The sequence below is a fragment of the Rhinolophus sinicus genome, chromosome 14 (genome assembly GCF_057876585.1).
Source record: "Rhinolophus sinicus isolate RSI-liver-muscle chromosome 14, RSI-T2T, whole genome shotgun sequence".
In the NCBI taxonomy this organism is placed as follows: Eukaryota; Metazoa; Chordata; class Mammalia; order Chiroptera; family Rhinolophidae; genus Rhinolophus; species Rhinolophus sinicus.
The window spans coordinates 148,679,125-148,692,345 of NC_142514.1; the positions used below are offsets into that span (position 1 = coordinate 148,679,125).

General features: G+C 50.4%; 1 protein-coding gene across 16 annotated transcripts in view; it reads left to right on the forward strand.

The window, feature by feature from the left end:
- Window positions 1-13,221, forward strand: part of MICAL2 (microtubule associated monooxygenase, calponin and LIM domain containing 2) — a 203,808-nt gene that overhangs the window by 97,812 nt on the left and 92,775 nt on the right. For all 16 annotated transcript variants that reach the window (XM_088791640.1, XM_074336000.2, XM_074336004.2 and 13 more), the window contains 8 exons: window positions 1,670-1,770; window positions 6,030-6,287; window positions 7,473-7,588; window positions 8,433-8,559; window positions 9,172-9,262; window positions 10,404-10,551; window positions 11,614-11,813; window positions 12,177-12,283. In XM_088791640.1, coding sequence (XP_088647766.1) covers window positions 1,670-1,770; window positions 6,030-6,287; window positions 7,473-7,588; window positions 8,433-8,559; window positions 9,172-9,262; window positions 10,404-10,551; window positions 11,614-11,813; window positions 12,177-12,283 — 1,148 coding nt within the window. The remainder of the gene's footprint in view (window positions 1-1,669; window positions 1,771-6,029; window positions 6,288-7,472; window positions 7,589-8,432; window positions 8,560-9,171; window positions 9,263-10,403; window positions 10,552-11,613; window positions 11,814-12,176; window positions 12,284-13,221) is intronic.

Sequence of the window (13,221 nt, forward strand, 5' to 3'; positions counted from 1 at the left end):
TTGAATGGCGAAGAAAAATCAAAAGAATATTGTGTGACAAAGTTGAATGTTATGTGAAATTCAAGTTTCAATGTCCATAAATAAAGGTTTAGGGGAACACAGCATGCCCACTTGTTTACACTGTTGCCAGTGGCTGCTCCACCATGAGTAGTTGTTAATGCCCCACAAAGCCCAAAATATTTACTATCTGGCCCTTTACAGAAAAAAGTTTGCTGGCCTCTGACTTAGACCTTTCATTTATTTATTGTTACAGCCAAAACTGCTTCTGGTGCATTATTTGGATAAGATAGTTTTCTAGGAATGGGATTCGTTGTTGAGCCAGACTCTGCCTCTCACTGGCCACAGTGATGTTTGCCCATTGCATGACCCTCTGAATTTCACCACAGTTGCATTATCTTATTTAAATAAAAAAAGGTATTTCCTTCCGGCATATTATGTCCCTTTGTATAATTTAACAGCTCTCTAACACTCCCTTCCCCTCAAAAACCAAGAAAATACTTAAACAGGTCACCCAATATAAATTATGATAGGACATTGAGTGTGTTTTTCCAAATGTTTCAATGAGCTTCCTTTAAACTTTGCTGTCCTCGTCACCTTTGGCCATTGTTTTACACCAGTGCCCATCACACAGTGACTCGGATGAATTTCCTCTGCGGGAAGGGGGTGCCTCTGCACTGATGGCTGTTTCCTATTTAATGGTAATAAAGGGGTTCCCATGGTTACCCCGTACACCTCTGTGTTGACTCTGATAAGCGGCCATGCATCTCTTCCTTTCTCTCTTCAAAGAATCTAAGCCAGTGGCTCTGAAACTTGAGCGTGAATCAGGCTCACCTGTGGGGCTTGTTAAACCACGAATTGCTGGTCCCCTACTGAAACCCCCAGCGTTTCAGTAGGTCTGGGTTGGGCCCTGATCATTTGCATTTCCTACAAATTCTCAGATGGTGCTGATACTGCTAGCCAGGGACCCCACTTTGAGAACCACTGAGCTAAGCATCTCACAGCATTGTTTTAAATGCAGAAAGCCAATCTATAAAGTTTCTGCAATTGGTGGAAAGTGCAAAAAGATACAGCCCAGCCCTCTAACCTGAGGTGCTCCTCCCGGGGCATTTGGGTTTTCACACACAGCAAGGAAATGGTTAGAAACATCACTTCGCATAATCTTTGGAGAATTCACTCAGCTCTTTGCATCTCTGGCCGTATGGAGGGTTGGTGGGTGGGACTTGCAATCAGATAGTCCAGGGTTCAAATCCTGGCCCCATCGTTGCGTGGCTGCTGTGCCCCGAGTAGCACTTGCTCAGCTCTAAGTTGGAAATACTGGTCCACGGCCCCTAAGAATTGTTTCATTTGAAAAGAAATAGTGCCTTAATCGTATTATAAAACATAAATGTATCAAACCAACATGTTGTACACCTTAAACTTACACAATGTTACATGTCGATTACATCTCAATTGAAAAGGAAAGCAGTAGTGTCCGGTGGGACTGTAGGAGCTAGCCGTGCTGACCTGGGTAAATCCTGGTACTCGGGTTTCCCTTTTCCAGCCCCGTCTCTCTCCAACACTTGTCTCACATGCTATTCCACAGGTAGATAAGGAGGCAAAGCAGGGCTCCTGACCCACTGGGCGCTGAGGAAGCGATACTGACTGAGTCTGTGAACACTTCTCTTTTCAGGGATTGATCTTGAGAACATTGTTTACTACAAGGACTGCACCCACTACTTTGTCATGACCGCCAAGAAGCAGAGCCTGCTGGACAAAGGGGTCATTATCAATGTATGTATCCCTTTGGCGATGAGGTCCTAACTGTCTTTCCCTTTGTGACCTGGGCTTGGCGGCATCAGCACGTGTAGGAGCAGACATCATCCTGCCAGAAACTGAGCAAGGGGGCAACAGGGAAGGACCCACTGCCCACCACTCTCCTCCTCCTTGGTGCTGCATGAGTGTTGGATGAAGGAACCCACACCAATACACACAGGCATGTTTCCGCAGAGCTGTGGGCAGGGGTGCTGAGCCCCTTACCCAGGTATTACTCCCAAGAGATCAGCTGAGTCGTTTCCGTCCCCACGTCTCATTCAGCCCTGCCTGCTTTTCTGGGAGATCAAACGTCATTTGGAGGCAGATGGGGGCTCCTTGTCTTAGTGGGACACAGAGACACTTTCACTTGTGAAATTCACGCTGTGGCCTCCTTGTCATGGTATGGCGGAGAAGCTCTATTATTGCAGCTAAAAAGACTTCAAAATACCTGGCCCTGCCGGGTATTAACTCAGGACGGTGACAAAGCTGACCTTTCTGAACCTCAGTCTTCTCATCTGCAGAATACGAGTAATAGTTTCTGCCTGAAAGGGTTGTTGGGAAGAGTCGTTTAAAAACGTATTCAGAGTCCATAGCTCCGTTCCTGGCATGTAGGGGTTTAGAGATTTCCCTTTATAACTTCTCTACCTGGTTTGGACACCTGCTTTTTTGTCCTGCTGGCTTCCTGGCCTCTGCATTTTCCTGCTTACACAGAGAGCAGGGTTGGCAGGAAGGACCATGCCGTGGTGGGCCCTGGGCTGGAAGCTGCTTTGGTCAGGTGTTCAACCTTTCCAGAGCCCCTGTTCCTGCCACTGCTATGGCCTCAAGATAAGGACCAGGCCGTCCGAGGTCAGCCTGCTCTCTGGGCGTGGGCCTACAGCCCAGGCAGCACGGTGACCATTCATTGCTGCTTGTCAGAGAAGAATGTGCCTGTCTTCTCGCCGGCTTGTGCTGGCAGCCTGCCAGGTGGCATTAGTAACCCAGCCCTCCCTTGGGCCTTCTCTGCGTTGGTCAGGTCTTTGTTGAAAGCCTGAGTTGCTGGACATGTGAATGAAGCTGAGCACAGCCAGCAGATGTGTGAGCAATCGGCTCAGCATCTGATGCCCCACTGCTGACCCGGTCTGGGGGAGGCAAGCTGATGTTCCCTCTCCCCTCTGCTCCACGGGTGTCCCTCCTGAAGTTGCTCCTCTGCCATGTTGCCTGTGTCAGATAGTGAAGAACCATTTGGGGTCCAGGGGGATAGGTGCAGTGGGCATCTTTGCAGAGGCTGGGGAGGCTTTTGTCAGCCCTCCCCTGGGGCATCAGGCAAAGTGTGATTTGGGTTTCCTGTTTCACCGGCTGAGTGCTCCAGTCGTCTGGAATGCTAAGGTTCCCTCGGTCGTCCCAAGGCGTTTGTCCAGGTCACGACATGTTGCTCTTGGGGACTCGATGGCTTGGCAGTTGTCACAGCCCCTCCACACCTGTCTCAGGTTCTCTGCATGGCCCCGGCGGGTGAGCATGACACACTCTGCTCCCATCCATCCTAACTACGGGGCAGCTGGCAGTACATCTCAGTCGCATGCTTCCTCACCAAGGCTTCCTTCTCCTGCAGAGACACTGGTGGCTCCTTCTGAGCTGGTGCTGAGAAGCCTCTGGGTGTAAGACAGGAACTCCTGTCTAGAAATTGGAGGCCAGAGGCTACACTTGGGAAAACGGGACATGGGAGAACTGGGTACCCAGTTGGTTCAAGAGCTCTGGCCTGAGTCTGTAGATGTCTAGCCAGGCTCTCTATCATTCGCACAAGTTGGGAGCTGGCCCATCGTCCCTGAGCCACTTAAACTAGCATTCTTCTCTTGCTCCCAGAGGAACGGCAAGTCCTCTCTCTTTTCCTCTCCCTGTTTGGGTCAGCATCTACCTAGAGGCACACAGAAGGTGTGGAGCCAGTGGTTGTTCTTGTGACTTGACGGACCGGCTTCCTCATCTATTCCTGCTGATCTCTGGGCTTCCTTCTATGGTTCCTGAAAGGAGAGGAAAGTTTCTGCTCAAGAAACTGTGCATCTGGGCTCCCAGCTGTGCCCGTCTTGCTTTCCCCACAAGGAGGGTGGCCCACGTCCATGCAGACTAGGATTCCTGCTCACAGCAGGCTTGATCTCCTCATGGTGGAAGCTTGGCTGCCAGGTGTGTGAGACAGACACATGTCACAGGAGGTTCCCTGAGGCTGAGTCCACCCTCGTTTGAAGCACTGGACAGGCACTGCCTGACTTTTGCTTCTGGTCTACAGCCTCTTTCCAGCTCAACCCTTGGGGTGACTATTCTTCCTATTGTATTACCCAGCTTTGCTCATTTTTGCTGCCTCCCTCTACTTCCCCACCTCTCTATCTAGGATCCAGCCTCTTCAGCACCCTAGGCCTGTGGAAAATGGAACCCCAAATTCATTCCTCTGCCTTTATCTGAATTTAGAACTGCTTCCCTGGGCCTACTCATGTTCCTTATATCCCCATTCCCACTTTTTTCTCTCTTGTCTACTTCTGCCATCCACCCACTTGCCTGGGACCTCCTGCCCTACAAAGCCCCATGGCTTCTCCGAGCAGCCCCGGGCCAGGTGGGCTGTCATCCCAGTATAGTGTACAGGTCTGTCTGCTCCCTTTGCCAGGTCCCTGCACTCCTGTTTGGGGCATCGGCACCAGGCATTACCTTTCTTGTACAGTGTCCACATTCACCTGTCACCTGGTCCACCTCAGGTGCTTGAAGCATGTTTGAGAATGGGGATTTTTGAGACCTATCCATTCACTCTTTCCCATCTCATCTCCACACTTCAAGGGGGGAAAGTGATCATGTGACTGTAGGAACAGGTATGAGAAAGAAAAGCCAGTAACAGGAGCTCCAGCCTGCACACCATGACCTTACAAAATGTCTTGGGCCAATGCTGGGTGCAATTTGGGTGACGCGGTTTGGGTTTGGAAATATCAGAATTCCCAGAACAGGTATTTGAAATCATGGCGATTGGGAAAATTGACCCAGCAGGTCACTCTACAGCTGAGGCTGAGCCATCTAAGCCCTTCGTAAATGCTCTTGCTGGCACCTTGGGGGGGTCCAGGTGCCAGCTTCACCATAAGCTGCATTTCGTGCCACCTTACTATTAGTGACAGGAGTTCCATTCGTTGAGCACTTCCCACATGCCAGGCGTCAGCCTGGGCATTTAGTAAGAGTCTCAGTTTGTCCTCCCAGGGCTCTGTGAATTAGATTTTCTTATTCCTATTTCATAAGTAAGAAAAATCGAAACACAGAAGAGTTCCATAACTTTTCCAAAGTTATGCACTCATTAAACAGCAGAAGGGAATTTGACCTCTTGCTCTTGACGACCCGAGGCCTGTGTTGGTCTTATATCTTATACACACTGGTCCCTGTCTTCCCCTTGTCTCCCGCCCAGGGATGGGCACTTTCTGTGTCAGCTTTTGGGAAAGACAGTCTTTTAGTTTCTTTAGCTGCACGACGGACAGGGTTGACCTTGGGAGACAGGCTTCCTGCAGTTCACCAGCGGTGTCCCTCCGGGTGGGTACCCTAACCCTCTAGAACAGTGAACACTGTGAAAGCCAAGCAGACCCTGAGTAGCCCCCGTCTGTCAGGAAAAGGGGGACTGATTCTGGAGAGAAAGTTTGCATTCTGTCAAGTACCCATTTCTCTTCTGGTCGTTTCGGACTGCTCCACACAGCATATCTGGACCACACTAGCCTCGCTTAGTCCATTATACAATCAATCACTCTTTTACTCGCTCTTTTGTCATTGATTTTTACTGACATTATCATGAGAACCAGCCACAGGACATATGCTTCTACATTTGCTGCAAGACTGTTTTTTAAGTACACTGTTCATTACAACACAGTGTTCTCTGTTGAAATCCCTACGTGAGACCGTTCTTTTAGAATTTAGTGCCAGGAAAAAATTGCCTCCCCTTGGGAATTTCTATGCTTCCTTCTTTTTGATAAGAGAGCCCTGTAATATATCACATTTCCCTTTTGCCCCGGGTGCCAGGAAGCTCAAAGCCAAGTTTGATGCTTAATCACAGCTCTGTTAATCCTCACAGATGGCTGATTTGGTTCCTCTTTGTCCCCTTGGCCCTGATTTCCTATTTCTGTGTTGATGAGCCTCACTGTACACGCCCACTCCGAGCCCGTCTGTGAAGAAGTGGGTCTGAATGCGATGAATTCAGGCTGCCGCACTGTGTTCCTGTTCTCTCCCCCCACCCCCACCCCCACCCCCAGGACTACATCGACACAGAGAGGCTGCTGTGTGCAGAGAACGTGAACCAGGACCACCTGCTTTCTTACGCCCGGGAAGCGGCAGACTTTGCCACCAATTACCAGCTGCCGTCTTTAGACTTTGCCATGAACCATTACGGGCAGCCTGACGTGGCTATGTTCGACTTCACCTCCATGTACGCCTCAGAGAACGCAGCCCTGGTGCGGGAGCGTCAGTCACACCAGCTGCTCGTGGCCCTGGTGGGCGACAGCTTGCTTGAGGTACTGCCGACATTTGGTGCCCCTACGCCCTATGCGGAGACAGGCTGCTTTCCTGCATTTATGCTTCGGCTGGCGGCATCTGCTGTCGTGCAGCTGGGGAAGGACAGGCCCTCAGCCAGTTGGCAGGACTCTGGCAAGCCCATCCTGGCCTAGGAGCCTGCCCTTTCACTAAACTCAGAGGAGAGCCAGTTCTGCCTGCGTATCAGCGAGAGAGCTTTCTCTCCCACTGTGGGGTTGTTCTGGGCGGACCTCTTTGTTGAAGTACAAAATTAGGCGGCCCGGGTCTGGACTTCACGGCCCTTTTTCTCAGAGCATGTGGGCCCTCAGCTAGGCCAAGACTGCCTCCTCATGTGGCTGGATCTTTGTGGCCTTTCAACACAGAGATTGTATAAGATACACGAAAGGCACGTGGGCCCAAAGTCCAGTTTCTCTTCACTGCCTCCCTGCTCAAACTTCTTCCCAGAAAATTGGCACATGCTAGGACCCTTAGGTTAAATACATGCTTTCAGAGGGGATACATTTTTATCTTTAATGTAAGCCCTAACCAAAAAGTGTTTATGTATTTATCCCAAGTTAAGCCTCAAATCCCAAACCACACTTTGGGTGCACATGGGACGGTTAAGTTAGAACAGTGCTTGGTGAATGAGTCCTTGTGTGTGGGCTGTGTGTAACCTAAGCTCCTTGGTGAAGCACTCAGAGCCCCAGCCCCGCACCCCACTTCTCAGTGTTACCACTCAGGACTCTGCTCCCATGACCTCTGCTATACCCAAGCCAGAGGGCCTATTCTTCCATCAGCCTCCGTCATTTCCAGCAACCCCGCCTTTGCCCACTATTTTTGTTTTGCTCACTACTCCTGAAACGCACAAGATCAGAACACTGTCCATTCTTTAAAATCAGCATAAATGCGGATCTTTTATGAAGCAGTCCCAATTTCCATCTCCCTTCCTAAGGATTGGAATTTGCCTTCACCTTTTGTGAGCCCCAAAGCAGTTTTGCTGTTCCTGTGTCACAGCACCCTTCACGCCACAGATATTTGTATTTGTGGTGAAACCTAGCGGGCTGCCCCATCACCTCTCTCCCCCCAGGCCTCGCATGGGCCTGGCAGTCGGCAAGTGCTGGACAGAATGGGAAAGCACACAAGGAATCCTTAGAATCAATAGGAATTTTGCCTGTTTTCTTTTGCAGCCCTTTTGGCCCATGGGTACAGGCTGTGCCCGTGGCTTCCTCGCCGCCTTTGACACGGCATGGATGGTAAAGAGCTGGGACCTGGGGGCTCCTCCCCTGGAGCTGCTGGCTGAAAGGTGAGGATCGCTAGCAGGGCTCCCGGCTGGGGACAGGGCCAGGTTAAAGCACAGGTAGGAGAGGGAGTGAGGCTGGCATTAGGCGGCTCCTGGATGAACCTGGAGCCTGTATCCTCTCATCGGCTTTCCCATATGTGGCTTGATTTGATCTTTGGGGTCCCCAAGGAAACTTCCTCTACCATGGTCTACCTCCTTCAGTGACTTTCTCAGAGAGCCAGGACCTAGTACTAGATGCTGAAGAGAAATCTTCCTCTGGGCTGGCCTGGAAGGTGGGGTTCCCTGCACTGCTCAGTCACAGGCACCAGAAGAGGTTTAGGGAACTTTTCTAGTGAAATGCTGAGTGTCCTGCCCTGTAGGGAGCTGGGATGTCTGACCTCCCGGGCCTCTTCCCGTGCTGAGATCCTGGGCTCCCTCCCAGGCCCCTGCTGTTGCCACGTGTCTGTGACAGCTGGTGGACTGGGAGAAGTCAGGGCTGTTGGCTGGGGACAGGCTTTTGCTGGTCTTGGGTGTGGAGACCTGTGGTCATGGGGGGCAGGCCACAGGAGGCAGCGTGGCTGAGTGGCAGTTAGAGCAAAACCACAGGTCGCTGTGCTGCCAGCTCTGCCAGGGGGAGGAGGCCAGCATTGCCGTCTCCTGGACTCCCTCGTGCCTCCTCTCGGCCCCTTTGAACCTCCCCTACTTTGCAGATCTCAAAAACCACAAGGGCCAGGCGTTGCACAGAAGGGTTATACAAACACATCTAAGAAGCCCTTGAGAGCCGGGAAGGGGAGTGGGGGAGAGAGGGGGGAATAAAGGCCTGAGGCTTCAAGAGCAGTCGCTGACCCTGGACTCTGCCTCCCTCCAGAGAAAGTCTGTATCGGCTGTTACCTCAAACAACCCCAGAGAACATCAACAAGAACTTTGAGCAGTACACGCTGGACCCGGGGACGCGGTACCCAAACCTCAACTCCAACTGTGTCCGGCCCCATCAGGTAGTCCTTCCCTGGGGCTCTGTCTGGTCACCCTGCACTGAGCAGTGGGAAGGAGGGGTCACCTAAAACCTTGGCTCATCCCTGGGACCAAGGCCACCAATGCCTCTTGACTCAAAGGTGGGACCAGTTCCTCTCTCTAGGAGAGCCATGAGAGAAACACAGAGTCAGCTTCTCTCTAGCCCACATGGGAGAATTAAAAAAACATGTAAGTCCATGTCCACATATGTACATAGGTGTGTCACCGTGCATGTGTGTAGGTAAGCATACCTCTCTCAAATAATCTACTTGGCTGAATATCAAGTCCTTTCCGTCCGCGGTCCTAGAGTCCATTGTTTTCCTCCCCTTGACTCAGAGCCATACCCCCCCAAACTCTTTAGTCAACAGCACAAAGAAGGGTATGAATTTTAAAAATTAGCCAACGACATATATTTACACTTGAGTTCTTCCACATTTGGGTGGATAATTGAGGTCATTGCTCTGTGTCTCAGGTGGCCTGGGTTCCCTTGCTGAAGGTCCAGTGGTAGGAGAAAAGAGTGGGTCAGGTTCAGAGGCCCTGAGACTAGAATTTAGGGAAGCACAGGTGGTCAGCTGTGTGGTCTCTCTTACTTGTAGGTGAAGCATTTGTACATCACTAAAGAGCTGCACCAATCCCCTCTCGAGAGGCTGGGCTCAATGCGGAGATCCGTCGGCCTCTCTAGGCGGGGTAAGCGACCTTCCTGGGACCCCGGCGAGGCCACTGGGAGGGATTTTTGGGTAGGAGGCCTGCTGGGTGGCCATGGGGGCATGAGTCCTAAAGCCCGCCTGGCTCTGCTCCGATGACCTGTGTGACCTTAGCCAGGCTCCTCTCCTCTATATGTGAGTTTCCTCTTGTAAAATCAGGGCATTGACACCCTACAGTATAATCCTCATAAAGGAGTCAGTATGTGGCAAGCGCTTAGCACGTTGAAGTGAACTGTGGAATTACGTCGCTGGGACTTGCTTTTTTCCCCCTTCTGTTTCCAGTACGAGGATCTTATCTCCCCACTAGTTAACAAGCTCCATGTGTTCCACTCTTTTCCTGATCTTCCAGGGCCTGGCACAGTATAGTGCACAAGGTCGGTGCCCAGACGGAAAGGATAATTACATGAATAATTCCTCAGCAACCATTAGGCTTTGCTCAGGTCACCATCCTGCTTGAAGGCCTCTCTGTCTTCCATCGCCTGCCCACACCTTGCGTCCTCCCTGCTGTTGGGCAAACTCGGCCTTACCAACCATTCCTCCCTTACCTCCCTCCCCACCCACTGCTGCCACCCCTGTCGTCAACCATCTTACACAAACACGGCAGGTTTTTCTAGAGTCTTTGCCATGGCAGTCCTGTCTGTTTTCCTGGAATGCCTTCTTCTGCTTGCTGAATTGCTAGACATTTTTCAAGAAGCAGCTTAAGCCTCCCTCCTTTGTGACTCTTTTTGGCGAGTTCCCCTGCCCCAGCAGACGCAGAGCAGACCTGCTCACAGGCTCCCCCAGCACCCTGCTTCTCTGCCATTGCAACACTGTGTCATCATCACCCACTTCCGTGTCTGTCTCCCCCTTGGATGAGACGTTGGCAGAGTCCGTGCCATCCTCGCCTCTGTGTTCCTAGCCTCTAATGGGGGCCTGGCCAGAGCGGGTCTTAGGGACTCTTTGCTGCAAGAGAGCACGCTTTCTATCCCAGCATCCTGCCCTCCCATCGTGCTCTTGACAGGGCCCCTTGCCTTGGTGCTGTTTCTCCTGGTCCCCAGCCATGATGGCAGTCAGAGGAGGACCACAGGTGGGCTGTTGAGATTTCCTCAGAGCACTTTACCACCATCTGTCTCCCCTTACTGCAGAGTCAGACATCCGGCCCAGCAAGCTGTTAACCTGGTGCCAGCAGCAGACTGAGGGCTACCAGCATGTCAACGTTACTGACCTGACCACATCCTGGCGGAGTGGCCTGGCCCTGTGTGCCATTATCCACCACTTCCGGCCTGAGCTGATGTGAGTCTGGGGCCCAGGGTGGACCTCCAAGCCCCTCACGGCCCAAGGGGACCCTGGAGACAAGGAAAACCAGGGCTGTTCTACTAGATGCAGAATCTTCAGAACTTGGTTCAGAATTTCTCATTCCTTTTTGCATATTTTCAATTTGAGTTTTTCTCATTTATTTTTTATTTTTTGTCCGTTTGCACTGGTTGCTCTGCCTGCAACTTGTTTGATCTGTATTCCTAATATGTGAGGAGCAAAAGTGACTCAGGCTCAGTGATTACACTTGTCCCCCTTGCCCACTCATCATCACACTTGGGAAATTTGAGCATTTACACCTTGGAGATCCACTGTCAAGAGAGGAATTACAAGCAAGACTTAATTCTGGGGACCAATGTGAGGGTTTACAGCCAAAAGAATTAGATTTGAGACGAGGATCAATTAGCTCTGCTCTGTACCACTGGGCGAACCACTTACCTTCACTGAGTTTGTTTCATTTATACCTTGAAAATAATGTCAGATTTATTAGGCACATTGTATTATGTTTGTGGAACTACTTTGTGATATTGAAAGCACAATACATCTATTGATGTATTTAAACCAATGTGTGTAGTGTAACCTCACACCCATGAGCAAATTCATCCAAAGGGAACCTACCAAAGGGTTATCAATTGGTAACTTTAGAAAGTAAGGTTGCCTTGAGAAGGCAGTGGGACTCGCACTTGTTATTTTATAACTTGATTTTTTCTGTTTATTTTCACCAGAAGCCCATGTTAGTTTTGTAATTAAAAGGAAAAGAACATAAAGGAACTATTTTAAAGTAGCTCACACATTTTCCAAAGTGGTATAAATAATTTTCTGATTATTGTCAACCCAGGCAGCGATGACATTGTCATGGCCCAAATCTGATTTTGTCCCATCCTGAGTGAGAAAGACAGGGTTAGCATTTTCTCTTGGCTGAGCCTCCCTGGGGAGCGGGGTGGGGGAGGTAATTGGGGGAAGGGATTGGGGTCACTGCTCCTTGCCTTCCCTCCACCTCTGCCTCCTCTCTCTGAATTGCACCTTGTTTTGATTCTCTAGCAACTTTGACTCTTTGAATGAAGATGACGTTGTAGAGAACAACCAGCTGGCATTTGACGTGGCCGAGCGTGAGTTTGGCATCCCCCCAGTGACCACAGGCAAAGAGATGGCATCAGCTCAGGAGCCCGATAAGCTCAGCATGGTCATGTACCTCTCCAAGTTCTACGAGCTCTTCCGGGGCACCCCGCTGAGGCCTGTGGGTAAGGATCTGCTTTGGGACCAGGCTTTGCTTGGCCCTTGAGCCAACTCTGCCCTATGGCCATGTCTGGCTGCTCGTCACACTGATGTCCTCTGTTCTGGGACTGACCCGTGCTTTCCCTTTGACTTTGAGGCCAAATAGAGGTGGACTCTACCCACTCAGACCAGTGTGTGTGAGTGTGTCTGGCAGGTGCTATGTGACCCCTGCCCGCTGGGAGGTCACTGTAGGTCACTGCATCAGCCCCCTGCATGGGCCATTTACACCTTTAGTGGGGCGATTATTTTGGAGGGACCTTCTAGCAATGATACCTCCTGGGGTAGCTCTAGCAGGATCCAAATCTCAGTTATACTTTTACTTCTGACAGATTCTTGGGGCAAGAACTATGGAGAAAATGCTGACCTCGGCATGGCCAAATCATCCCTTTCTCATAACTATCTGAACCTGACATTTCCAAGGAAGAGGACTCCACGAGTAAGTCTCGGCCTGATTTTTGTTTCTCGTTGCACATGGATGGGCCAAGGAGATTGGAGAATGTCATGTTCTCTTCGTCTGTTTGGGCTGATAAATTACGTAGATAAAGTGCTCACCAAAGACGTGAGTAAAATTCAGTTTAGTAACTGTGTTTTTGGCAATTCCCCCAGCCCCGTGTGGCTGCTTCATTGACTTAAAGTGGTTATAGGAAGGTCACAGCCGTGCAGCTCTGCCCCCCAAGGGGGGAGGAGGCGATGATCTCTCCTTTGGGCTTTTTCAGATCTGGAACACAATGGCCATTTAGCGGTAGAGGCACGTGGTCTTGCTACATTTACACATTCTATTTCATTATTTTCTTTCTATTCATTCATTCAACAAACGTTTATTGGGCTCTACTGTATGCCAACAATAGGGCTCAATTTTTTGTTTGTTTTTGACGAGGGGAGAACACAGACAGAGATGAATACTCTATGGTTCTTGCCTTTGAAGAGCTCAGGGCCCACTAAGGAGGTTTCCAACCTTTCCTGACAGAAGGCATCCTTAGGGTCTTAATAATTCTTTCACCGTGCCCCTAGATCAACAGAAATACCTAGAAGTTCCATTTCTTACGTCCATAGAACTCGGTTGGGGTATTTTGCAAGGTGTATGACAGACTTCATCATGTTTCCCTAGAAAAGTGAAAACGTCCTGTGGCTCCTGTGTGAGTTGAGTGTGGTGCCATGGGTGCCTTGGTACCCAGTTTGGGAACTATGGGCCTAATGAGAAATTCATTTTATCTAAATGATGGCATCTCTCTGGAAGGGATAGTACAAGTTATCTGGCTTATTGTGCTCATTTTATAGATTTAAAAAAGGAGGCCCGGAGATGTTGGGTTGCAAGTACTGGCACAGAGCGTGCCCTCCCTCCCCAGAGTGGCAGGACAGTCCTCCTAAAGGGCT